Below are 26098 nucleotides of genomic sequence, written 5' to 3'. Positions count from 1 at the left end.
TTAATCGCTTAATCAATCTAGAAAATGTCTTATGATCGATTAATCATTTCATAATAATCTTTATTTATAGAGAAGTTTTCAAAATCCACGTTACAAAGTGCTTCACAGAGCAGCAGAATAAAAGGGACAAATCATAAAATCATTAGATTTAAAAAGAATAAAAATAAAAAATTAAGGAGGGTAAGAAAATGAGAATTTTAAAAGAAATGAAAATAGATATAAAAGTCAGTTTTAAAGAAATTACAAACTCTCTGACAAAATTATGTTCTAAGAAAATAATTAACAGAAGACTATTTACTAATTTCAGCATATTGATTGTGTCTTATGTGAATGTATTTGGTGAAACAAAGCAACCAAATTGCATTTTTCACGGTATTCTGACATTTTTATAGACTAAATGATTGATCAGTAATAAAAATAGTTGTTAGTTGCAGCCCTAAAAAGTACCTACAGTATAAATTGCATCTTGTTTCCTTGTACCTTCATGTACTGCACTGTACACCGCTAATAGAAAAAAACACACTGTAAACTGGGAATAATAACATTTTGTACAATGTGGGCTGTAATCCTCGTCCCTGATGAAGGCAGTTTACTGTTAACTGCTCCAGCTGCTGTGAGTCCAGCAAGAAACAATATGTAAGAATTGGCCACATGATCCAAACAAATAGGGAGCAGCATAAGTTACAACATAACTCTAAGTAACAATTAAATATTTACACACATGCCTTTAGGGTAGGTGTAAATCGTAAAATGTCAGTTATTTTTTTCATTAATTGCTGCCATTTAACAACACAGCAATCTATTTAAGACCTAATTAATGATATCATATTTTAATATCAAACTATTTTCTTATTGTTACTTGACTGTAATGTTTGAGATTCACCATGGAGAATTATTTACATTCAGAGTTTGACACAGCTCACTTTAAATCTCAGTTTAACACGTGAACCTACAAACAGGATTTGGAGCCAATTACGGTCCAGTACGTAACTTACACAAGTGTGATGTGGAAACTTGAAGCCTGCAGTGCACAAACACTTATAATGGACTTAACAGTGATTTAGAAGCAGTTAAACTTTTGAAATGAACAATATTTGCATATTTATAGATTCTGGATTTTTTGTTGAGGGTAAAAGGAATTTCTAATTTTAAGAATTTCTAACTAGTTTAACTAGTTTTACACAAGATTTTTGTGTGAAAACCTCAACATCAGACACAAATTATTATTCCAAGCACAGTATTTTGTCTTCAAACAGGTCTGGAGGGGATCTTTGAACATAAAATTTTAAAATACCTGCAGTGGAAGAAATATTCAGAACATTTAACCTAAGTCAAAGTTGCAAAACTACAGTGTGAAAATACTCAAATAATGTGACAGCTGATCAAAGGTGGAGATGATTTGAACTACTTTATGTACTGTTTGGTTGTTTAATCTTCATAAAGGACTCACTCCAAACAAGTACAAAGGTAAATAGATTTTTAGGGTATCTCTACTCTTTTGTAAACATCAGTGAATCACCTGGTTAATGTACAACGAAGCATTACAGTATATTTGATGTGATCTGTTTTGTATGTAAAATCTTAATCTGCAAAGTTAACCAGTTATAAATGTAGTGCAGTAAAAAGTGCAAGAGTGTGCTCTGAAATGTATAAAGTAGCATGAAATAGAAATAACGCAGTAAAGTACAAGTACGGAAAATTGTACTTGAGTACAGTAGTGAAGTAATAAATGTACTTTCCACCACCGCTTTGATGCAGCAGTTCTGAGTACAAGTGTCAATAAAACTCTGATTAATTGAGATCAAATGTAAACAGAATTAAAGCTGCAAGCAGCGTTGGTCGAGACCTCGCACTCTGGCCCGTCGGGATCAGATCATTTTGCTTTTTAAAAATGAGGGATATTTCTTACAAGTGTGGTGTGCTTTTATTATGAAAGTTTGATTGACATGTATACTGTAAGAGACAATAAGTAACTGCTGCTGGACACAGAAAAATACTCATATTTGAATGGAGAGTGTGAGCGAACCCACATCTTTTTGAACATTTACTGCTTCCACATAGTTTTAGATACAGACTTCATTTGAACTTTAAATGAGTCACAAGACTTTGACCTACAAATCTTGAATTTACATGTGTTTTCTATCTTTTACTGTTTTTGAGATATTAGTGTGAGTTTTAAAGTCTTTTCTTGCTCCTCCTGTGATTTTATAATGAGTGTGTATTGCGGAATGTTTCACAGCACTGAGGGAGTGACATCACCAGGAGCAGTTGGAGAGGAGGATTTTAGAGTACGCTTCTTGTGAAATATCCTCATAAATCCCATGATTTTGGCCAAAGCTTACATTAAAAATCATATTTTAGTAGGAAATTTCGTGGTGAATCCATTGATACAGGTTTGAAAGTGGCCAGACTTATAGTTTAGATGTCAGAAGCCTCAGTTTGACACAAAGTTCATGCCTCCCCATTGTTTTACATTGTAAGGTGTGATGTGGCACTGCAACTTTCAGGGCTTATGAAATCCAAACCGTTTGAGTTATTACAAAGTTTTTAACAACTTTTTTTCAGCACAGTGTCATAAGTCATCTATTAAAGTGTGAAGCCGATACCATTAATGACCTCGGAGGAGATGTTTGTTTGGGGGCCAAAATTGGGGCAAAGTCTTTTTTTGAAAGGAGAGCACATTTTGGCACTTTAGGGGTTAATTTTTACATTTTATCAAATTTTTCACCAGACCTGATGTGTGTGCCAAATTGGGTGAGTTTTTGAGCATGTTTAGGCGGTCAAATTTAGGGGTTTAAGTGGCGTAATAATAAAGAAACAAACGAGAAACAATAGGCCCCTTTTGGGCTCGGGCCCTAAAAATCCAGCAGTGAAACTTGAAGAGACCTGAGACTGACACATGCAAACAGTACAAAAACGTCTGTGTTTCTAAAATACATGAAAAACACTCTTAACTGCATGCATACTGGAATAAACTCACAAAGCAAAAAGTTCAACTCATTCTTTATTCATATACAAACAATGTTTTTTTTCTGAAAATACAGTTTGACTGAGTGCTTGTGGACAAATGTACTTCAGTGGCTTTAATATTAATATGTATGTAGAGTCAAAAAAAAACAACAAAAAAACATCCTTGTTGACTTTTGAAGTATCTGATTTAGCCTTGATTGCAGCTCTACAAGTCCTCTCAGTCTGTCTGTGAAGCTCGCAGCTGGACACGGACACACAAAGAGGCTGATGGGAGAGAAAAAACACGGAAAAGAGAAGATGGTCACTCTGGGGGGGGGGGGGGTGGAGGGGGGGAGACAGTATGTGCTCGTACAGACACATATATGCAGGTCTGGGCTCGTATTCATCAGACACCTCAGGATTGTTCCTAGACGTTGCATTGAATGTGGACTAAAAATACTTCCTCTGTACCTCATTTGGGAGAGAGTGATGTCATTTATTTACTTAACACGTTGTCTTCTTTTCTCACTTTTTTTTTCTTTCTTACAATCTGGCCCCTGTTTCCCCAATAATGATCAATTTTTTAGAAGTTAAAGTGTTTTCTAAGAGCATTTCTACAAGTGCTTTTAAAATTTCATGAGTTTTACACTAATGGTGCGTTCAGACAGAAAGCAAAGCAAATTTTTTGCCTCACCTCATTTGCTCATAATCGACCGCTGGATTTATTTGCTCCAAACAGCCAAAATACAAACTGACCATCAGCTATAAACAACAATAGACCAACACACATCTGTTGGGGCCCTCGTCTCCTCTCTCTCCTCCGTCCTCCGTCCTCCTGCCCCGTAACCCGGAAATCGATCTCAGCGCGCCATGTTTAAGGATGTCTCAATTCCTAAAATGCATCTCGAGGAGAGAGGAGCTATGAGCGAGGATGCACAGGTGTTTCCTTTGTGACGTATAGAAGAGGCGTGACACACAGCTGGAATATACAAACCATTTGTAATGCTTCACACAATAAAATATATAAAGGATATATATATGTGTGTGTGTACATTCTTGTCATATTATGCCATGTTGTAATTTGAATTAAAAGTAAATATATAAGTTGTCATGAACACTGTTCTGCTCATCTGTCAGAGATCATAAAATACAGCAGCAGGCTGTAACAAAACGACAGACAGATGATGCAACTCTGCAGCACGTTTATGTTTAATTGACATGACGGCTCTGAAGCGAGGGGCGTCTCGTTTTGTTAAATGTCTGGTTCCTCGACTCCTCCGTTCGCATCTCAGGTGGGAGGGACTAAGACGCGAGGAGAGGAGGCGAGGATGTACGAACTGAGAAATGAGAAGACGGGTTGGAGTGATTCTGTGTGTTTGTGTCTCTGTACGTTTTATGAAGTAGATTTATGCAAATTATTTGCTCAAGTTAACATTTTCAGTTTGCATGGATGCATCATTTCACGCTGCCCCTAATCACGCCTTTCCATTGACTTTCTATGTAACGGCGTCGCCTCTAAAATTCACTTCACGTTCTGTCTGAACACACAATAAGAGTCTGCAGCCATGCTAGCAGCTCTGTGAGGCTGAGCTAAATGCTAACATGCTGATGTTGTCCATGTTAGCATGTTAGCATGCGGACTACAGCTGAGGCTGATGGGAGTGTCATGAGTTTTCCTGATATTGTATAAGACAATTTGAAAATTTCACCTGTTGATGGCGCAACAAATGACATGAATGTCTGAACCAAATTTTATGTCGATCCATCCAATAATTATAGAGAGATTTCACTCAAAACCACAAATGTCAACCTCATAATGGTACTAGAGGAGAAGTAAGAGGACACACCATCTGGGAACCAACCAACACTAGTGTGACCAATAAAAATACATCAATCGCAAAGTGGGAAATGTTGAAAATGACACAAACAAATTGTTATTCTTGGAATTATTCAGTATGAAAACAGCTTAATGTTCAGTCGACAGGCTTTCAACTTGCTGCCTTTTTATGAGTCATGTTACTGTTTGGAAGGAAGTTTAATCATTTCTGAAAGTTTTTGGTTTTTTGGAAACATCTCTTAAGATTAAGAAGGTTTATAAGATACTTTTGAGAAATGGGGCCATGAACTAAAAACTAAATTAAAGCTACTTTGTGTAAAACTTCTTATCTGTAAGTAAACAGGAATATAAATCTCACCTCATCTGCCTCAGTCGATCTCCTTCTTGAGGTATTTCTTCATGACTGAAGCCACGTCTCCTCCTTCACTGCCTTCCGCCTCCAGTCTTTCCCCCTGCGGCCTGTCAAACCTGCGTCTTGACCCTCCTGAACCCTGAGAACTTCCTCCTGATCCACCTGAGCTGGAGGACTCCGTTTCAGAGCCTTTCCTGCTCCGGGTGGAAGGAGGCAGCTCTCCGAAGTGGACGCTCAGCGCCCTCCTGCCTCCTCTGACGGAGCTGGCCAGGCTGCTGGTGGACTGAGCTCTCCGGATGGCCGGCAGGATGTCGGAGGCTGCGTCGTCACGGTTGTTATCGCTGGTCAGCCGGCGGTTTTGGAAGACCATGGGTTCTGAACCCAGAGAGGCTTCACCTCCGTCCTCTGTGACTAAACTCCCCAGCATGCACCGCCGCGGCGCCTGAGGGGAGCGCTGCAACGGTTCAAACGAGTCCTCCTCCGGGATGGACAGGGAGGGACGAGAGACGTGGGAGGACGCCAAGGAGGAGAGGCGCGGCAGGGAGGGCATCGACGAGAGGGAGTCGCTGGAGTTGAAGCGGGAGAGTTTGGCTCCGGCTGCGGACGCCTGAGCGTCGCTGACGGAGCGAGCGCTGGCGGCGCGAGGCAGCCGCGGGGAGGGCGGTTTGAGGATGCTGGGGCCGGGCCGCGGCTCCTGGAGGTTGTCTGGACTGAGGGAGAGCGCGGAGGCTCTGCGTCTGAGAGTGGAAGCTCCGGTCGTTTGATAAATCGGCAGGGAGATGGTGCTGCCGGCTCCGTCTGCCGTATCGGCGCCAGCTCTGCGTTTGCGAAGTCCGTCCAGCAGCTCGGAGAGGGCCGAGGAGGACGGGGCTCGACTGGGACCTCTGGAAGCGGCTCCTCCAGCCTCAAAGCCTTCTTCATCAGGGTCCACGCAAGAACTGTAGAGACATAAAAGAGACACTTCAGACTGTAAAACATCATAGATGAGCTACTCTGACTCATACAGGGTTTATATCGTTTATGTGTTTGTCTGAGGATGTGCAACTAAAACCCTCCTCTTTAATCTGGTTTTTAATTATAATGTTTTATTGGACATTATTTAATTAGATAATTTATTATTCTGTATTCATGTCTTAAAATGTTTTATCTATTTTTTGTCATTGTCTTTCATCTATGTCATCTAGTTTTCTCATTTGTTTAACTATTTTATTGGTTTTATTTTTACATTTTCCACATTTTTTACTTCCTGTGTGCATTAATCTCAAACAGTTTTCCTGTTTACAGCTTGTCAGTCATCTGTAAAGCACTTTGAATTGCACTAACCTGTATGAAAATACATTTTGATTGATATATTGTATGTGTAACTATGGACACGCTGTAGCAATACTGCTGATTATATTAAGAACTAGTACTGTACCTTATTTACTTCATTTATCTTTTATTCCCTTTTATATTTAACTGCACATTTATGTATAAGCATAATATTTTAATTAACTTCCTTTTTATTGACATAATTAAATTGTTGTAGTCCATATAGATTCAGCTAATGATCCAAATAAACAAAAAGCAGACCTAACAAACATCTATGTTGGATTTACCGGAAGCTGTAGGTGCTCATGGTGTCAGCGACAGACTGCCGCCCCCCGCTGATGGTGCTACCGCTGTACACGGAGCCGCCGCCGCCGCGGGATCCTCCTCTAGGAACTCCCAGCCAATGACGAATCCCCTCCCCGACATCCTCCGTCCCGATAGAGCCGACGCTGGACACCGAGTCACTGCGGGAGGAAATCACAGTTTATCCTCCTCCTCACAGCAAACGACACACATCTCTCCTCCTCCGTTCCTTATCGTGCAGAGATGCAAACACGTCACAGACCGTAAAATCTGACTGCAGCTCAGACTGAACTCTGAGTTGATGATGTAACTGCAAGAAAATCATCATCATCTCTTTTGAATTGTCAAAACTTTTAATAGTTTTCCTTCCCTTTGCATAACTGTCAATCAATCAACGCAGGATCAAAGATAAAGTTTAACATGAGAAAGTTTTAGAGGCACTAAAGTAGATTTTTAGATCAATTCATGTGATTTTCTTCCTTCCCAGTTACTCAATGATTTCTATTCTAGTCATTTAGATTATTTTATCAGCTCACAGACACTTGAAATTGGTGGAAATATTTGTTAAAAACTGATCCTTTTTGGTGCATTCAAGTGCTTCTGGAATAGTAGGAAAAAATGCAAATTATCAAGCCCAAAACATACTGTATGCTGGTTTACTCTGGATGTAAAGATGACTGGTAATTCTCATGTTTATAATGGAGGGAAACGTTGGCTTTTTCCAACTGTTAGTAGCCATGCATGCAGCTGTTTTAACTTCAGTCACCTTATAGGATGATTCAGGTTTATTGCAACTTGGGTTTTATTTGTGTAGTTTTTGGCCATCATTTCTATTAATAGCTGAGACTGAGTTTTAAATAATCATCAGGTCAGCTAAACGTATTTGCAAGAAACTATGACCCAAACTGTCTGTAAACATCCATCACAGTTTACAGTCTGACTTCCTGCTTCGACTTTGACCTGCAGTATTTATCGTTGCTGTGTCTCGTTCATTTGTTCTGGATGGTAGAGATGAGAAATTGTTCTCATGTTTAAGACGAGCAGTCACACCGTCTGACGACTCCTGACTGTTGTGTTGTTGCACAGTTGTGCAAAGTGTGTAAAGGTTAAAAAAACACAGTGCATTGTGTCACAATCACATGGGAGGAAGGTCGTATGGAACATGAGCCTGTATAGCTATCAGGGTCGGTTCTTTGTTTGATCAGAACTAGTTGTACAACATGTTGTTTGACCGCGTTGGAAGTCAGAAGTGTTTCTGTTTCTCCTGAAGGTATTTATATAATGTTGCATTCAGTTGTTCATGTGAAAAGTGACAGTTTGTTAGTAATTAACAGTTGTACGTAGCTCCTCTACAGCGAGCTGCTGCTGTAAATAATCATGATTTTAAATACATCAGTACGTCACAGGAAGTCTGTTTCCATCCACCTGTTTCTATGGCGATAAAAAACTTGTGTGGAAATGCAAAAAAGTTTCAGCGCCTGACTGAAGTGGAAAAGTCGGCGTATTGATGAAAGCAAAATGCAACATGTTAAATAAAATGTTAAAGTGAATAAATGATGTCATACATGAATCATGTGACTCAAACGTCAGTCAAGCTTCCACTGAAGAAACGAAAACATCAGATCTGTTAGAAGTTTATTTTTATTTTTCTCTTTTATTCTGAAAATTCTGTTAAAATTAACGCCAGATTTGGATGGAAACCTGCCTGATATCATGATGTCTTTATCAAATTAAGATTTATAACAAATGCTGTGATATTGAACATTCAGTTTTACCTCCACATAAAGTGGTTTTAGATAATCTGGATCTGACTTCATTTACAATAGAAACGGCAGCCAATATTCTGCAAATAAAACCCAAGCTGTGATAAACAAGTATGCTCCTTTAATAAGCCACATTCTCTTTCATATTGAACGTTGTTATTACGATGAGATGAATAATGACGACACTTCAAGTCCTGATGCGACGTTCAGGTCAAACCTTCATATCTGCACAACATGAGACGACATTCGTTCCATAAATACTGAACAAAATCTACTAAGAATCAAACCAAAATATTTTATTTGTAAGTGAATAAAAATAGTCAAAAATTTACAATAAATGATTCAAGAGTGATACGTTTGATTACAATATTCTGCAGTTATTTCCCAACAACAACTCTTTCTTTCTCTTACTGGTAATCCTAATAGAAGGTGATGCATCTTCTTAATTTCTCTATTAGTAATTATAAACAACCATATGGACACGTTGGGGGGAAATAATTGAAGTTTTACCACTTGTTGCACTTCTAGACCTTTGACCCGTCCCTCTAAAAGTAACTGACCAATAGAGACGCAGCTCTGTAAACACCTTTTGTGTCACAAATGAGAAATTCAGCAGCAAAACTGAAAAAAGTGACGACTTAAAGAGAAACCAGTTGATCAAATGTAGCAACCTTGTACTCTTATATCACCTCTGGGTTTCAAATTATTCACTTTATTCATTATTTTTGTTTGATTCTTGGGATATTTTGTTCAATTATTATAAAACAAATGATCCCGCAGTACAGCCAGATACTGTAAAAACACACACACACACAGACGTTCGTCAGTGTCTTACAGGTCTTTCTTTCGAGTCAGGGACTCCACAGCAGTTTGAACGCTGGATTTGAAGGGCAGAGTGGTGAAAGGTTGAGTTTACACACACATATATATATATATATGTAAAACGTGTTTTATTTGGACAGAGAGAGAGAGGGGGGGGAAGAGCTCCCTCGGTTACCTTTCAGTGTCGCTCTCGTCGCTCGACTCCACTTCCTCCAGCGCCGCCTGCAGATCCACGATACGGCGGATGGACGTCTCCAGATCGGCCTGTAACGCCTGTCTGACGGCGGAGAGCTCCTCCACCTGCATCTCCTGCAAAAACAAACAAACAAACGAACAAACAAAGACGCTGAGATTAAAGGGACGTTTGTTGACACGAGGGGTCGAGTAAACGGGGGCCCGGCTGTGTTGTTTATCATCACCCGAGGCTCATTCCACCACTGCAATTACCTTCAGTCCGGCTCATATTACCTCATCAGTCAAACACTGAATGACCACTGGCATGTCCTCTCTCACATGCAGAGCTACCGCCTGCCCTCTGCTGCCGGTGTTAGCGCCGCTGCGCCTGCTTATTTGGAGGGAAATTATCACATAACGCACGCTGACATTGAGAGAATAAAGTGATTTATTAATTCATTTTGTCTGTTTATTTTTTATTGTTGTTGTTGTTGTTGTTCTGTCTCTCCGGCATCCTGTCACACATGCCTGCACACAAAAGCTTCGAGGCTTTCAAAGTTATTGGCTTTGTTGGCTTTGAGGAGACGGGTGTGGGTGCAGCGGTTGTCATAGAGACACATAAGCATGTATGAATGTGTGTGTGTGTGTGTGTGTGTGCGTGCGTGCCGGTAACCTTGAAGAGACAATGAGGATTAATCACAGTCAGAGAGAGAGAGAGAGAAAGCAGGATGAGAGAGAGATGACGTTAAGGATGGTGGCGGGGGAGGGAGGTGCAGGAGGAGAAACGTGTGTGTGTGTGTGTGTGTGTGTGTGTGTCTCTGCATAGTTGGTCGGTAGGTTGTTAAAGGGCATCCGTGTGTGTGTGTGTGTGTGTGTGTGTGTGGGTTTTTGCTTTGTGCTAATAACTGAATAATTATTGAAGCTCCTTCTCTTTTCCTCGGCTCCAGAGGTCACAAAGAAATCTGCAGCGAGCAAGAACAGCGACACGACTGAGCGTAAAGCCGCAGCGATCGGTCGATTTTAATAGATTAGAAAATTAATCAGCAACTGTTTTGATAATTGAATAATTGTTTTGGGCTGCGACGAACAATTTATCTGCAAACTGTCAGAAAATAGGGAGTAACGAGGGTACATATGCTGTTATACTATTATGATGTCGGATATTAAACCTGCTCTTGTCATGATCCTGTATCTCCCTAACCTCTCTCTCTCTCTGTGTGTGTGTGTGTGTGTGTGTGTGTGTGTGTGTGCGGAGACAGGTGTGCAGGAGTCAGAGCAGAGCCACACCAGCTGCACCTCCTCTCAGTAATCAAGCCCTCTTCAAATCCTCATCCCTGCCACTTCCTCTCTGTCAGATCGTAGCCTCCCGCCTCAGTCAGTGTTACTACACTTTGAACCACTTCACCTGCATTTATCCAGTTCTCTTGTTGTTGTTGTTGCCTGTTTTTTTTCTTTGCTTAACCCTGTTTTCTGTCTCCTGCAGTTCCATCAGACATGCTTCCAGCCCCAGTCCTAGCTCCTAGTTACTGGCCCAAGCTTCCCCAAGACTGAGTTCCCTTTCACCAGTCTTTACAATAAACAGCTCTGAACGCTTCATTTGAAAAGTTACCTCTCGGACTGACGTCAGATTGTTCGCACGTTCCCACAAACAGCCGTCTGTCTCGTAGTCTTTGTTGCTGAGGTTGTTCACGTTGTTAACTCGCATATTTCAGATCAGATTCAGGCTCCAACATGTATGGATGGATTTGAGAAGTTGACATTTGGAGTAAAGAAGGAGAAAAAGAAGTGAAATCCTGCCACTATAGTTTGTTTACGTAGCCTCCGGAGCCGGAGGAAGCTTCCTGAAGCTGACCAATCAGAACAGAGTGGGTTCATCAGGAGGCGGGCCTTAAAGAGACAGGGGGTAAAACAGCCTGTTTCAGACAGAGGCTGAACTGAGGGGCTGCAGAAAGGACCAGTAGAAGATAAATAAGGAGTTTTTAACTATAAATCATGCAAAGATATTCTAATAGAGCCCTAGAATATAAATATAGAGCTGGAAATATGCAGAATGTGTCCTTTAAAGCTCAAGGTGATGTCTTCAAATGTCTTGTTTTGTCTGACTAACAGTCTAAAATCCAAAAATATTCAGTTTATTATCATATAAGACACATAAAAGCTTCAAATTCTCACATTTAAGAAGTTGCAACCACTGACTATTTGGCATTTGTTTTGCTTAAAAAATGACTAATGACTGTTTATGAGTCTTCCAAACAAAACAATCAATATATTAAAACTTATCCAGAACTCAACCAGGACAATAAGATCAGATCATATATAACTGCAGTCCTCCAGAACCTTCACTGGCTACCTGCTGTTTTTCAGAATACAATTCAAAATCCTCCTTTTGCTTCACAGAGCACTCGCTGGTCTGGCTCCACAGTACATCTCAGACATGCTGTCAGTTTATAACCCCAGCAGATCTCTCCGGTCACACAGCGGAAATCTCCTCCATATGTCTATAGAGCACTTTGAAAGCCTGGTGAGACGGCATTCACTATTTATGCACCTAAAGAATAAGAACTTAAACCTGCTCCAACACTGATGTTCCTATAAAACCAAACTAAACACCTTCCTTTTTACACCGTATATGTACAGTATGTTTTTTTTTTTATGTGTATGTATGAATGGATGTTTGTTTATTAGCACATTTTTGCTGTTTTATTTATTTAATATAAAGCACTTTGAACTGCTTTTATATCAAGCAGCAACCTCTGGGGCTTTAAAATGAAGCCAATGCGAAAAACTGCAGTTCCTTGAACGGCCACTTGAGGCTCCAACAGCGAGTCAGTCCCCATAGACCCCCATGTTAAAATACCCAACTTTACAGCAGAAATAAACATGTTTATGGTTTTGGTCTCTGTAGCTAATTTCCTCTTTCGTGACAACTGTATTTATTAAGCCGTAAAGTTCTGCATAATGAAGGACATGGCTGCTTTGAGTGACAGGTCCGCCAGCCACTAGGTGGCTTGTTTCAGTCATTCGGCCCCGCCTCTTTGCCCATTTTTGATTGGCTGAAAGTTAGGCAGCGTCACGTACTGCCAAGATGGTGACGTCCAGAGCGGCTCGCTTTGAGCTTCAAAACCGCTCTTCAGAAACCAACGAGTGACATCACGGTAACTACGTCCATATTTTTATACAGTCTATGGTGCACACAGATATAATTTGAATATGCGTAAAAAGGAAGGTTCGAGTCCAAAGCTGTGTTTCAAATACACTGTGTACACTATGTACTTACTGGCGTAGTGCGTGAATTTCTACAGAGTAGTGTCGTCTCAAATCAAACACAGCCGCTGTGCACTTACCGGAAATGACAATCACAAATTAGCATGAGCTAGCGTTAGCATTTGCGTTATCGTTCGCGCTACCAAATCATTACAGACTGTTAAATTAACCCAAAAAACATACTGATGGCTTATATCTTACAACAGTATAGTGGTGCTTAGTGCTAAAAACACGTTTGTATAATGTGGTGATGTTCACCGTAGTTACAACGTACTCAGCTGCCATTTCCAGTTTGAAAAGCGGTAACTCCCCTTCCGCTACGTAGCCAAGATGGCGACCATTGAGGGCGAGAAGCGTCCATAGTTCCACACTCAACTTTTTGACTGTTTTGAGTGCACCATCCGGGTACTCACAGTGCATTTTTCCATACTTCTCAGTGTGAACGCACTGATGCACTCAAAATGTGAAGTGTAAGTACAGAAGTGAAGCGATTTGAGACACAGCACTGGTCTTTATCAGCCTATAATATGAAAAATTAGTCAGATTGGTTCACTAGTTTCTAAACAAGGGACCGTTTAAGTCACGTTGCATTTAATTTCAGCAGTTTTGGTTTGAGTGTCTGACTGTGTCATCCACCTATCTGTGTCGTTTAGGGAAGCCTCCTGTGACCTTGGTAACCATGGAGATGCTGATATACCCTCTATCAGAGAGGTTTCTGCCTTCCCCCAAAACATCACAGACAGCTGAAGTCTCAAGGAGAAGATATCTTAATCTCTGATGAAGAATTACCCTCAAAGCCAAGCTTGACCCAGTGTAACCCAATCTGTAACCTCTAGAGATGGAAAATTCCATAACAATTTTGATTTGAATACTTTTGCTGTGTCCTGTTTCGAATAGTTGTTGTAATATCTGTTTGCACTGTGATTTGGCTTACTTTACAGTTTACTGGTGTATTAGATTCCTGCAAGACACTGATAAAAACAAGCAAAAACCCCTATTAAAACATGTAGTTATTACATCATGTTTACAAGTGTTTATGTGATCACCCTCTGTGAGTGAGCAGGAACTCTCTCTGCTGCTGTTCCGGCTATCAAGATCTTACACTCCACAGTAATGAAAGTGATGTTTTCAAATGTTCCAGATAATACGCCAGCTGTTGTTTTTTTGTTCATGACAACAGTAGAGAAATGACTTTTGTTTTTGGAGAGTGTGTTGTACTTTCAATCATAGCCTGGAGGAAGTGTGTGTGTTTTTTTTGTCCTTGCCAGCCTCTCTAAAATGTTGTCTCACAGCTTGGATATGATTAAGGCTTGTTGGTGGTGGAGAGGTTTATATTTAGCAGCCTCGGTGGTAGCCAGGTAGAGCTGTGTGGTGATCAAATGTTAAATGAAAGTTGCAGCGAGGTGTTCTGTCCCTGCAGTTACCTCCGTTTCTTGGCGAGGAGGTTTTCATCTGCTGTTTATGGTCTGTTTTACTTTTAACTGCAGCAGAAGAAGAAGAAGAAGAAGAAGAAGAAGAAGAAGAAGAAGAAGAAGAAGAAGAAGAAGAAGAAGAAGAAGAAGAAGAAGAAGAAGAAGAAGAAGAAGAAGAAGAAGAAGAAGAAGAAGAAGAAGAAGAAGAAGAAGAAGAAGAAGAAGAAGAAGAAGAAGAAGAAGAAGAAGAAGAAGAAGAAGAAGAAGAAGAAGAAGAAGAAGAAGAAGAAGAAGAAGAAGAAGAAGAAGAAGAAGAAGAAGAAGAAGAAGAAGAAAGAAGAAGAAGAAGAAAGAAGAAGCAGCAGCAGCTCTAATGGATGTCTGTCTGTTCCCCAGAGACACATTCCCATCAGCCTCAGCTTTACTTTAAGTTTAGCGCTAATTAGCAAATGTTAGCATGTTGACTAAGATGGTAAACATCATACCGGCCAAACATTAGCATGTTAGCTCAAAGTCCTGCTGTTCTAAATACAGCCTGTACTCATGTTCATGTATAATTTATCACATCAGACCCCCTGATATAATATTTTGCAATTGTTTATATTGCTGTGCTTCTGCAATCTTACAATATTTATGTGTATATTTTTTGTTTTGTTGCTTCCAGAATCATTGGTCTCAACCTCTCAGATCCTGGAGCCTGGAGACTCCCTCAGTCAGTTACAAACTCTGCTCTCGTCTGGTCGGAGATATCAGACACTTAGATGGAGAGAAAAACATGTTTTAGTAGAAGTTTTGTCTCTTCTGCCATAGCGGTTCATAATTCCTTCCCTTGTTCATCTCAAGAATGTATGCACTATGTAGGAATCTTTTTATCTGCATGTATATGTGTAGTGTTCAAATGTTTCTGTGGTTTAGATGAACAAATTTCCCTTTAGGGACAATAAATCTCTATATCTAACAGAGAAAAGGGGAAACTGTCACATACATAATGATTATATATATTAATTAATTCATCAAAATAAATATGTCAGCTGTAATTAAGTAAATGCAATCAAGTCTGTACTTATGATGTCAGTTCAATATCTGCCAGAGTCTGCTGTGTAATTAAAGTCACAACTCTGATGTTTGTAAGTTTTTCTCTCCATCTTCAAAATCTTGTTGACTTCAAACTCAGCAGAGTATTTTTTTTATCCAGTTTATAGTTTAGTTATAGTGCTAATTATCTTCCTGCCTTCTTCTTTCCTGTGATAAAGAATCTTATGAATACTTTCCATGAAAACTGCCTCCAGCATTTGGAGTTTGATGTTTCTGAATATCTTGTTTTATAGATTGCTTTACATCTATATAGATTTCCCCAGTAATTCTCTTTTAACTGCGCTAGCTCTGAGTTTTTTGTGATTTTCTGACATTGTTATAAATCTTAGAGAGAGTGAGTTTATAGTTTTAAATCATAAATAATATAAAAGGGATGTTGCTCTGGAGAACTTTCTCTTTGTTGCACCTTTTGAAGACTTGTAAAAAAAAAAAGAAAAAGCAGCAGTGTTTTTGATGGATGTTACCAGCTCCATGCGTCTGCGGCTGCTGTCCTGCTCGCTCTGAGTCAGATCCTCCATCTCCAGCCTCATGTCCTGCAGGCGCTGCAGGTAGTAGCGGGCGTTCTCTCTCTCCCGAGCTTCAGCCTGGGCGCTCTGCTCCAACTCCTCGCCCAGGCGAACCACGCTGTCCCTGAGACGCAACACCAGCACCTACACACACACACACACACACACGTTTTATTACTCATCATATCAACCCCTCTGTTTGGATTCACTGAATATGACAGCTCTCAGTTTTATGTAATTATTTATTATTTTGACCAAATTTTATATTCACAAATCAATATTCTTAAACTTTTCAAAGCTCATTGTCCAAATCAAATAATACATTTCTTCTATATCTGAATGTATGAACCATTTTTAACCATTCCTTTTTCTTTTATTACAGCCTTTAGTCTCCCTGATGTGCTTCTAGACACAAGCTGCTACTGTATAATTATCTCAATCAAGCTCTTATTAAAAAAAAAAATGAAGTTAATTATAATTATGTGTTGAAATCGGGAAGTATTTTTTTTTTACCTCAAACCTCTTGACTTGCCCTCTCTGAAACTCCAACTTATTTTCCAGGTCACATACACGCGCCTCCTGTTTACTGACGATGCTGCGCCCCACAGTGGACGACTCCAGGAACTGCACCCTCGACACACTCTGCTGGAGCTGCATCACGAGGAGTAGGTGGAGAGAGAGAGAGAAGTGAGCCAAAAAAAAAAAAAAAAAAGCATTTGGAGAGTTGATTTATGGACTGATACATCAGTGAATGTGACAAGAATCCACCTGAAGCTCTATTAAGATCTGCAGGTTTAATGATCCAGAGCTCCACTACAGCACATAAACCACTTAGTGCTGCATTTATTGTCTATTACCTCTTCCTGAAGAGATTGCCTCTGTTTCTTCAGCTCCTCTAGTTCGGCTTGTAGCTCTCTGATCTGCGAGATGTCGTTGGAGGACTGAACGAGAGAACGAGAGAGCGAGAAGGATTTGCTTTAGAGATGTGAAGAGATTAACGAGAGCCACACCGTGTCAAGTACAAAAAAGCCATACCTGTGCGATGAGGGCTTTGTGCTTCTTCATAAGCTCATTGAGGTCTTCCTGGTCCTCCTCGAGCCTCTTCAGCAAATCCACCTTTTCATGCTGCAGCAGGGCTAACTGCTCATCCACCTGGACACACAAGGACAGAGGAGAGAGACTGAAATATATGCATAAAGTGTCATTTCCACTCATAAAATCCTATGTTTGCCTTCCATCAGTTTTACAGTTTCAGTCCGATTCGCTCGATAAAATCTCTCTAAACAGAGTCCTCTGACTGACTCGCTGCCAAAATCTAGACAAGAGAAGAAGATAGATGGTGACAAAAGTGTTATGTAGGTCACCCTCCTCTTCCACTGTGTTTGTGGAAATAAAAATCACTAAACTTCTAGTTTGATTTACAACAGTTAATGTGCAGTTTTATTATTCTCATAAATAACATCTAACGATTGAACATCAGTCAAAGCTTAAGGCAGCAAAGGACAATGTTCCACTTTAAGTGACTACAACTATATTTTAGTCTTAACCTGTTGTGTTTAGAGATGTAAATACAGCATTAACTCAGACTTAGCAACTCTTTTAATTGAGAACGGTGTCAATAATACAGACATTTTGGCAATATTTCTAGTTCTTTAATAGATTTTTAAGAGGCACAAACATACATTTCATCATACTGGGTTATTTGCCAAATTAAAGCTGCCCTGTGGAGTTTTCTCGTAAACAAATAAAAGTTATGCTTAAATTGTGTGTTTCTCCCTAAAATGCATCTGTGAGGTCTAAAAAAAAAAACATGTTTATTATGCATTTCCTTCCTCCATAAAACATTTGCAAAGCGATTTCTCTACATATTTTAAATCCTGCATTGTTTACATCTGTGTTTACTAGCGTGCAGTCTTCTTTGTTGGTGTTTTTAATGTTTCTCGGCCCACATTACAGCCACCTGTTGATCAGTGGGATTGTGTGAAACCACTTTTTCAGGAATGTGTTAGATGTCCTCATGCATGAGACAAAGGGTCAGAAACTTCACACCTTTATTATAAATATATATATAAATAAACAGCATTTGCTTTTTTTGTCTTGAAGAATCAACAGGTGTGACTACATAGAAGGTGTTACAGCCATGTTTTTCCGTCGTCCATCTCATGTGTCTGAATAGAGAAGATACTTTATTCTATCTCCTCTAAATAGATATTGGGTGTTGATCTCTGAGCGCTGCCAAAGCTTGAGAGACCTAAACTCAATACTGTGCCTGACACATCCTGTATAGATACAGACGGTGGACTGAAGCTAGACGTTGTGTAATGTCTCACATACATATAGGTGACAGATGAAAGAAAAGTGCTTTAGTGAGGCAGCTTCAAAACTCACTCACCAAGTCACTGAACTGTACTTGGAAGCGTTGCATTTGTTATATTTGTCCTTTAATCGTCACCTGTCTGTATACACTCACCATACTCTTATGCTTGCAGATATTCTCCAGTTCAATCTGAGTGTTCTCCAGCTCCTGGGAGAGCGTCGTCTGGATGCTCTCAGCCTCGAGGCGCCTCGCTTCGCTCTCCTCGAGCTAATTAAAGACATGAATGTTTCACGAAATGAACAGAAGGGGACAGTGCAGATGTTTATGGCAGTCGGGTGAGCGCGCAGGTGGGCGCGTACCTGGCAGTGCAGGCGCTCTATCTGCTCCTTGCTGCCGTTGGGAAGGTTCTGGCCCGGGTTGTCGATGGTGGAGAGCAGCAGCTGGGCGTCAGCCAGCAGAGCATGAGTCCTCTTCAGGTCTCTCCTCAGCTTCTTCTCCACATCGAAGTCTCTGTGCCCCACCTGCAAAACGAGAAAGGTTACATCGACCGTTCAAGATATGATCAGAACGACACAAAAACACAGGATAGAGTTATTTGGAGAGAAAAAAAAGACATTCTTCACTCTAAATCCTTTGAAAGACTTGAGCTGTTTGCCAGCTTGGCCACAGACCAGGTCCTGGCCACTTGTCACGAGTCTATTTACAACCCTGTAGTGTCAGAGACAGAGCACTTAATTAGCCATGCCTCCTTGCTGCATATGCTTGTTTTGTGGAGCTTGTAATGTAGGAATGACATATTCATCATCCCGAGAACATTAACCAACAATAATGAGACTCTTCGATGTGCCAAAGTTGGCCAGACGCTCATTCAGTCAGTCTCTGTAGGAATAAACTTCACATACACACACACCCGAAAAACAAAAACATGAAGAGGAAAAGCCAAAACTGTCACTTATATCTTTTTTATTTATTTTGTTTTGTATTTTCGGTGCACCTGTGAAGCAGCTTGTAACTCTGGTTTTGTGTACAAATCAGAATCTGACTTTTTGACATCTGTTTCACTACATTACATGATTATGCACTGGAAATAAGTGCATAATAACTAATTAAAAAAATAAAATAAAATTGAGACAAAAAACAAAGCCAGACTGATTTACTAGTGAAGCAGTTAGCAGGAGGGCTGTGACAGCTAGCATTAGCTAAAGCTAATTTACCGCCTTTTCTCCAACTGTTTCCTGTAAATTAAAAAATATATTGTGATGCTCCAACATCTTAGGAATTGAGTTTGTTATACCACATAAATAAAGCAGTAGGTAAATCTAATTTATAATGAAGAAAAACATAACACAAGATAAACTAGTCCTGCTAAAAGCTAACTAGCCTAGCTTAGATTGTCCAAAAAAATGACCTTTTTATGTTTTTTTGGGAGGTTAATATAGCTGTTACACCTTAAAAAAAAGTCTTTCCTAACTAGTTAACTGTAGTTACTTCTGCCTGTATTGGAAGGCAGAACAGTAAACTGTGATAAATGTTTCTAGAACAAAAGACTTTGAGTAGTTTAATGTGTGTGTGTGTTGTGTACCTGGTCACACAGAGTTGCAATGAGTCCTTCCAAGTCGTGCTTTTCATGAATCACCATCTGTTTCTCTTCGTACTCCTGCTCCAACTGCATCTCCAACTGTCTCAGCTACACACATACACACAAAAAAAATGAAGATGAACAGCCAGTCTGAAGGAGCTTTTATTGTCCCTGACAAGAAATTTTCCCCTGCAGCAGGATGCATAATGGTAAGCATAAAAGCATCATCATCTGTGAAGGAGCATAAAAAAATAAACAGCACAAAATAACCGAGGCCTCCCAACTATCATCTGGCAAATAAATCAAGCAGAGTTTAGTGGTTTAAACTTTCTGCCAGAGGGAAGAAACTTATATGCTTCATAGAGGAAATACTTTCCTTACAACCTGCTGGTCATATATTAAGTCTGCTGGCTGCCTCAGCTTGACATCAGTAAACTCTAAAAGTGAAGGGAGGCCAAAACCTTGTTGCTGACATCACAAGCTCAGCCAGGCACAAGTCCGACTGAAATCACATTTAATCATCCCTCTTTTCAGTCAAAACTAATGTCTACATGTTTTTAAATGTATTAATAGTTTTGTATAATTAGAATGAGGAAAAAAGGGAAATATCAGAAATGCTCCTTTTTGTCTAACTCAACTGGAGGGGGGGGTGTGTCGGTGTCTGTGTTTGATTGACAGCAGCTGGCAGGCTACTGGTGTTACACTGTACAGAACGGAGACAAAGTAAACAAACTGTTGTAGCTACAAGTCATGGACAGACAGTGTGTTGCTAACAGGGATTTTGAAGAGCAACGACCAAACCAGCATCTAACAGGTCCGAAGTGACATTCGCAGGTATGTTTACATGCTGTTTAATGTGCTGCAGCTGAGCAGCTAATTAGCTGTCTAGCTGCTAACTGGCATTAGCGGTGCACTTTTCCGTGGTGAATGTTTGTTTGGTGACTCGTTCAACAAGCTAAGCTGCAGGACAAGACGTGTGTTCATGTTTAGCAGGAAAGCTAATGTGGGTTGTTGTTCAGAGTCTGTGGCTCTTGTGTTGTGTAGCAGGATGCAATCAGGCTCAGTGTGACCGTCTGCTCTGCCGATGATAGAACGACACGTTATCGCTTTATGGAAAGATTTGATTTGCTGCATGGAAATACAGTCTCCAGCTACGTAAACAGTTGATGGAACAATATTTCATTGAAATAATGTAAAAATATCATATCATGAAATCAAAGAAAACAAAATATACATTTCTCCTTTTTGGTTTTTCTCAAAGGAGATTTACAGAGAAGATATGTTGCTGTAGGAGACAAAAAAGGCAATTTCAGTTAGACTTGGACAACTAGATTTAAGTTCAACAGATACACCTCACAGTAATTTAAACTTGCAATAAAACAAATTATGTATAATGTCATATACATTTTATCCAGTTTTATCTAAACCATGCTAATTAGGCAGCAATAAATATTAAATATTTCATCCATTTTCTTCCTTCTCAAACGAATTATATCTAGTTTAAATATCTAGTTTAAAATGCTACAGATGTATTTACATCATCGTCCTATCGGGGCTTTCTGAGATCAGTCTGCTCTCCTTGGGATGACCATGAACGTCTAGCCAAATCCCCAATTCCAAAATCTCTGAAAACATTCTTAAATTTTTAAGTAGGCATTATTTCTATAAATTGCCCTCATGTACGAAAACAGAATAGCTATTTTCTGGCCTGAAATAATAACATGGTAATAGTTGTATAACAAAAAGCATAATAATTGGAAGTCTGGCTCGAAATTTCCACCACCATTGTACTCGGCTAAATCCAGACGTTTAATTGGTACTTTACCAATGACTGACCTTCAGTCATGAATGGTAAAATGGTTGCATTGTGTTGACGTACCCGTCTCTGAGAGGACTTGTGCACATCCTCCAACTCCTCGTCTTTATCCTCCAACTCTTTCTGATGGATCTGCTTCATCCTCTCCATCTCCATCTCAAAACGCATGTGGATCTATTAGAGAAGACAAAAGGAGAAATAAGTTGAGGAAAGCTGCAAGTAAATATATGTGAACATTTGAATGTGTCTGTTTGCATTGTAAGCACCTGTTGCTGCTGTTGTATTTTGGCAGTGAGCTTGGTGACTTCCTCCGCTCTCTCGCTGGCCTGGCTCTCAAGGAGGCGAAGCTGTTTCTTGAGGTCAGGTAGTGAATCTGCGGCGAGGTCAACCGGTAGGCTGAGGTCACGGATCTGAGCACACAACTCCTCTTTCTGCTTCTGCAGACGGTCCACCTCTGACTGGCTCTCCTGCAAACACCCACAGACATAATAAAAAAATAATGTGTTCATCCTTCAACTTAGAAATGTTTGCTTTGTTTTTTTGGTCCTCTGGTTACTGCAGCACCTTCGGAGGCAGCACAGGTTAAATAGTCTAATCTTGCTCAAGGATATTTTGGCAGGTTTGGCCACAGGGGAGATGAAACTAAAGCTCGCCAACACGTAGGAACACAGACACAAAAACAAAGAAAATAATGAACAGCAGTCCACACAGAGTGGTGAAAAAAAAAGAGAAAAGAGAGGGAAAAGTCTGTCTTATTTTGAAAAACAAATGCAATCTTACAAAAAGCATGACATTTAACAAACAGTAATTTGTTTTACTTAAAAGAAAAATCCTTTAAGTGTGTGATGTTAGTAGCAGCTAATGAAGCCTGGAGCTGCTAGCCTCCAGCAGAGATGAGGAGTTACAGAGATCTGGTAACCTCACTTCTTTCTAACTCCAAACCCACAGATTTCTTTACTTTTCAAAATTGAAGTGTTCAGACCAAACCGAGCGCTGACTCAAGTGACATCAATTTAGGCAATTTATCAGATTTCACAGCAGCTCCCTCTGGAGACTTTAAAGGCTTTATACTACTTTTTATACGTAGAACACCTGGAAACACATGCTGAGGTGGAAAATTGGTGGCATTCTCCACCTAACTCTTCAGCTCTACAAAGCCTTTTAGCCTCCTTTAGCCCCTTCTTTTGGTTTTAAACAAGCAGACCAAACACAAAACCTGCATTCTATCTAATGACCAGCAGGAGGCGACTCCACTGGCTGCAAAAAGAAGTCTGATTGTAAGGAAGTCTATAAGAAAATGACCCTACTTCTCACTTGATTTATTACCTCAGTAAACTGTTTCCTAATGAGTTTATGGTCTCAATCGCTAGTTTCAAGTCTTCTTCAATACAGCATGATGTTAATTTTGTAAATTATGGTCCCATTTAGAGTAAAATAGACGATAAAGCAGGGTATGCTTTAAGGCGTGGCTACGTTGTGATTGACAAGGCGCTACCACGACGACAACATTGGTTACGTAACCTAACCATTATGTATAGGTGGTAGCTGCTGCTATTTCAGTGTGTTTTCAGTTCAGTAAAGTTAATTGTAACATTGTGGACGCCTAAAAAAGTCGTTTAGTTGTAATAAAAGACCCATCAATGAGTCTGATCAGTTTTTCCGGAGAGTACATTTTGTTTTAATGGTTTTAGGCTTGTTTTTCGCTAGCGTAAATTAGCATTAGCATTAGCATTATCACTGTTAACCATGGCTTGTAAATGCATTGTGCTAACCAAGCTAGCAGCTAGCGCTATGGTCAGCTCCACCCTCTAGTCCAAATATGGTTACTTCTGACTTCAAAAATCAAACATGGTAACGGCCAAATCCAAGATGGCGATGGTCAAATTGCTACACTTGTGGCTTCAAAACGACAGTTTGCAAACCAATGGGTAACGTCACGGTGACTAAGTCCATATGTTTTTATGGTCTATGGTTTTACAGCACATTTATGGTTTTGTTTCTCTCCTCAGCTTTGTTTCCAGCAGCAGTAGGCAGCTCTATTCAGCACCAAAAGGCAGACAAACAAAGTTAGCAACAGTTAGTTGAACAGCTAGCAGCTACAGAGCCTGATAAAAGAGCTAAAGTGATTGTGCATTAACATAATAACAGTGTTGTCAGAACAACCAGCTGTGACTCTGACTTGGCAGCGTTCACACATTATTCCAAGAAGGTTAATTGCATTGCTAACCTTGTAGTCACATGAATCAAAAAACCTGAATAAGTTGTTTTATTGTGTTTCATATTTATAGCTCCTTTTTAATCACTGATAATTCTCTGTAGGTTCATCACTACGAGACATGACCAACACATTATACAGTCATTATAAAAAATACTGATTATAGCTGCTTGTTGTTTAAAATATTCACATGATGTTTGTGATTGACTGAATCTGCTATTTTCTTTTTTCATATGAGGAGGAAGTCCCTCTTCACTTCCTTCCTCCTCCTCCTCACACGTCCATTTAGTTTTATTATTGAATGTCTTTTTTCATCTCCAGTGTAGCCATCAGATCTGTTGCCGTTTCATTCTGTATTTCATGTAACACGCCATGATGTTAACCTTTTAGTCGTCCGAGAGCTGCCAAAAGCATCTTTTCGAGTCTGTCAAACGTTCTAATGACCCTGCGCTGTTTTCATAGCACGGCTGTCTTTGACTCATCGGTCTACGGTGAAATTTGCCTCATTTTACTGGCATGACACCACGGCATGAATCAGACGTGACAACTTTAATATCCACCATAGATTATGTGCTCTTTTTCAGGTGATGAATGATAGCTATTGAAATTTTACCTTGAAGCGCATTATTTTATCATCAGTGCTTCTCTCTGTTGACATTATTGTAGAGATGAAGGCAACAAAGAGCCGAGATCACATTCACACACAATAATAAGTTATTGTGTCACTGGCAGCTAAGTTATTACATGCTCCCAGCTCTTATTCAAGTAAAGTTTCTTACAAGGTTTTTGTATAAACATCAAAAAACATACAGTAGACACGTGAATACAAACACACCTGCAGGTTGCGGCGCAGGGCGTATATTTCAGCCCCCAGAGCCGTGTTTTCCTGAAACGCTTTGTCCTTTTGCTCTCTCTCATTGTCGGCTTCCTCCAGGGCCTGCGTCAGCTCACTGTCAAACCTGTAACACACACAAACACTTTAGTGCTTCAGGTAAAAATGCTGCAGAATTCCTGTTGTTTAACTGACTGACAGCAAACATAATCTTTACCTCAAGATAGACAGCAGAAGAACTGATATAAGAAATAAGATGATGTAGCAACTACTGTTGAATATCATCACTTTTTTAAGCTTCTTTGAGATGATTTGCTGCTTTTCTTGACTTTATATCATTATAAACTGAATATCTTTGGCTACTGAATCGTTAGACGGACAAAACAAGAGATTTGAAGACGTCATCTTGGAATATGATGGACATTTTTCACTGGTTTCTGAATTTTTGTTGACCAAACAATTAGGCAATTAATCGAGAAAATAACTGATTCATCGATAATGAAAATAATTGTTAGTTGCAGCCTTTATATATCCTTAATAGCTTATATTTATCTAGATCAAGACACTCGAGTTACAAACTGTAAATGACATAATATAGAGCTTTATTCATCCCAAAATCATCTTTTGTGCCAAAGATGCTCAATATACGTAGTAATAATATAACAGCAGCAGAAGCCTTCTTAATTAGGAGCTACTTAATCAAAATACTGAAGGTCCTGGTTCAAAACTATTAAACTGATAAATGATCTGATATGAATGAACGTTTAACTGGGAGAAAAGTATCCTCTAGAGAGAAGACGTCTCACTCTGCTGACATTTGACACATTAACTTTCTAACAGAATTGACATTAATGACATTAATTAAAGCAACAGTTAGCGCCGGTTAACCATGGAAATGAACAAGAATGAATGTTTTGTATATTACTATTCTTTGCTAATAAGAAAGAAAGAGGAGAAATAACAGATTTGTTAGTGTCAGAGTTTAGCGAATTTGTGTATTTTTCAATCTTGGTGTCAGAACTCAACTCACACAGGTGCTCCCAATTAATTATTCACTGTCATTTTCACTCATATTATGTAATGAAATGCTGAAATGCTTTGCAGCAGAGTGAAATAGACATAATGCAGTAGAGTGAGGAGAGGATCTGCATACTTTCAGGTTTATTTTAGCTGATATTAATCTATTAAAATATGTTCAGACAGGTCCTAATATGATCATTATGATCGGCTCAGGAGATCCATATGATATGATGATAGGATGGTATCATAGTTTGAAAGATACTTAGTAAAACAGTATGAGCAGAGCATATGGACACACACCTTCTCTGTTTGCGGTCCAGTTCATGCATCCGGCTCTGCAGACTGTCGGTGAGGACTCGGGCGTCCTGGAGGTCAGAGGTCACACGGCGACAGTGTCGTTTCAGTTCTGTCCCACTCCTTCTGGACTGCTCCAGCTGGGCCTGTAGTGCAGCCACCTACACACACACACACACACACACACACACACAGTCTTATTATCCTCAGACATTTAATCTCTCATCAGTGTTGCCG

At 39.8% G+C, this 26098-nt stretch overlaps 1 protein-coding gene and 1 long non-coding RNA gene across 3 annotated transcripts in view; one reads left to right on the top strand and one right to left on the bottom strand.

The window, feature by feature from the left end:
• Positions 1-2991: 2991 nt before the first annotated feature.
• LOC122968027 (unconventional myosin-XVIIIb-like) overlaps positions 2992-26098 on the bottom strand; it is a 61627-nt gene continuing 38520 nt past the window's right edge. The window contains exons 29-44 of one of the 2 annotated variants that reach the window (XM_044332933.1): positions 25868-26022; positions 24551-24674; positions 21767-21967; positions 21564-21674; positions 19688-19792; positions 18465-18626; positions 18259-18372; positions 16824-16940; positions 16646-16729; positions 16302-16439; positions 15747-15932; positions 9513-9646; positions 9351-9392; positions 6737-6913; positions 5145-6076; positions 2992-3234 (exon numbers count right to left, since the gene is read on the bottom strand). In XM_044332933.1, coding sequence (XP_044188868.1) covers positions 5155-6076; positions 6737-6913; positions 9351-9392; positions 9513-9646; positions 15747-15932; positions 16302-16439; positions 16646-16729; positions 16824-16940; positions 18259-18372; positions 18465-18626; positions 19688-19792; positions 21564-21674; positions 21767-21967; positions 24551-24674; positions 25868-26022 — 2772 coding nt within the window. In that variant the 3' untranslated portion in view covers positions 2992-3234; positions 5145-5154. The remainder of the gene's footprint in view (positions 3235-5144; positions 6077-6736; positions 6914-9350; positions 9393-9512; positions 9647-15746; positions 15933-16301; positions 16440-16645; positions 16730-16823; positions 16941-18258; positions 18373-18464; positions 18627-19687; positions 19793-21563; positions 21675-21766; positions 21968-24550; positions 24675-25867; positions 26023-26098) is intronic. The other variant, XM_044332934.1, reaches the window with a different exon arrangement.
• LOC122968099 lies at positions 13317-15132 on the top strand. Its single transcript, XR_006398754.1, has 2 exons — positions 13317-13588; positions 14852-15132. It is a non-coding gene; the product is annotated as an uncharacterized LOC122968099 (long non-coding RNA).

This window comes from Thunnus albacares, chromosome 18 (assembly GCF_914725855.1).
Source record: "Thunnus albacares chromosome 18, fThuAlb1.1, whole genome shotgun sequence".
NCBI classification, from domain to species: Eukaryota; Metazoa; Chordata; class Actinopteri; order Scombriformes; family Scombridae; genus Thunnus; species Thunnus albacares.
This window is presented reverse-complemented; position numbering and strand designations above follow the sequence as displayed.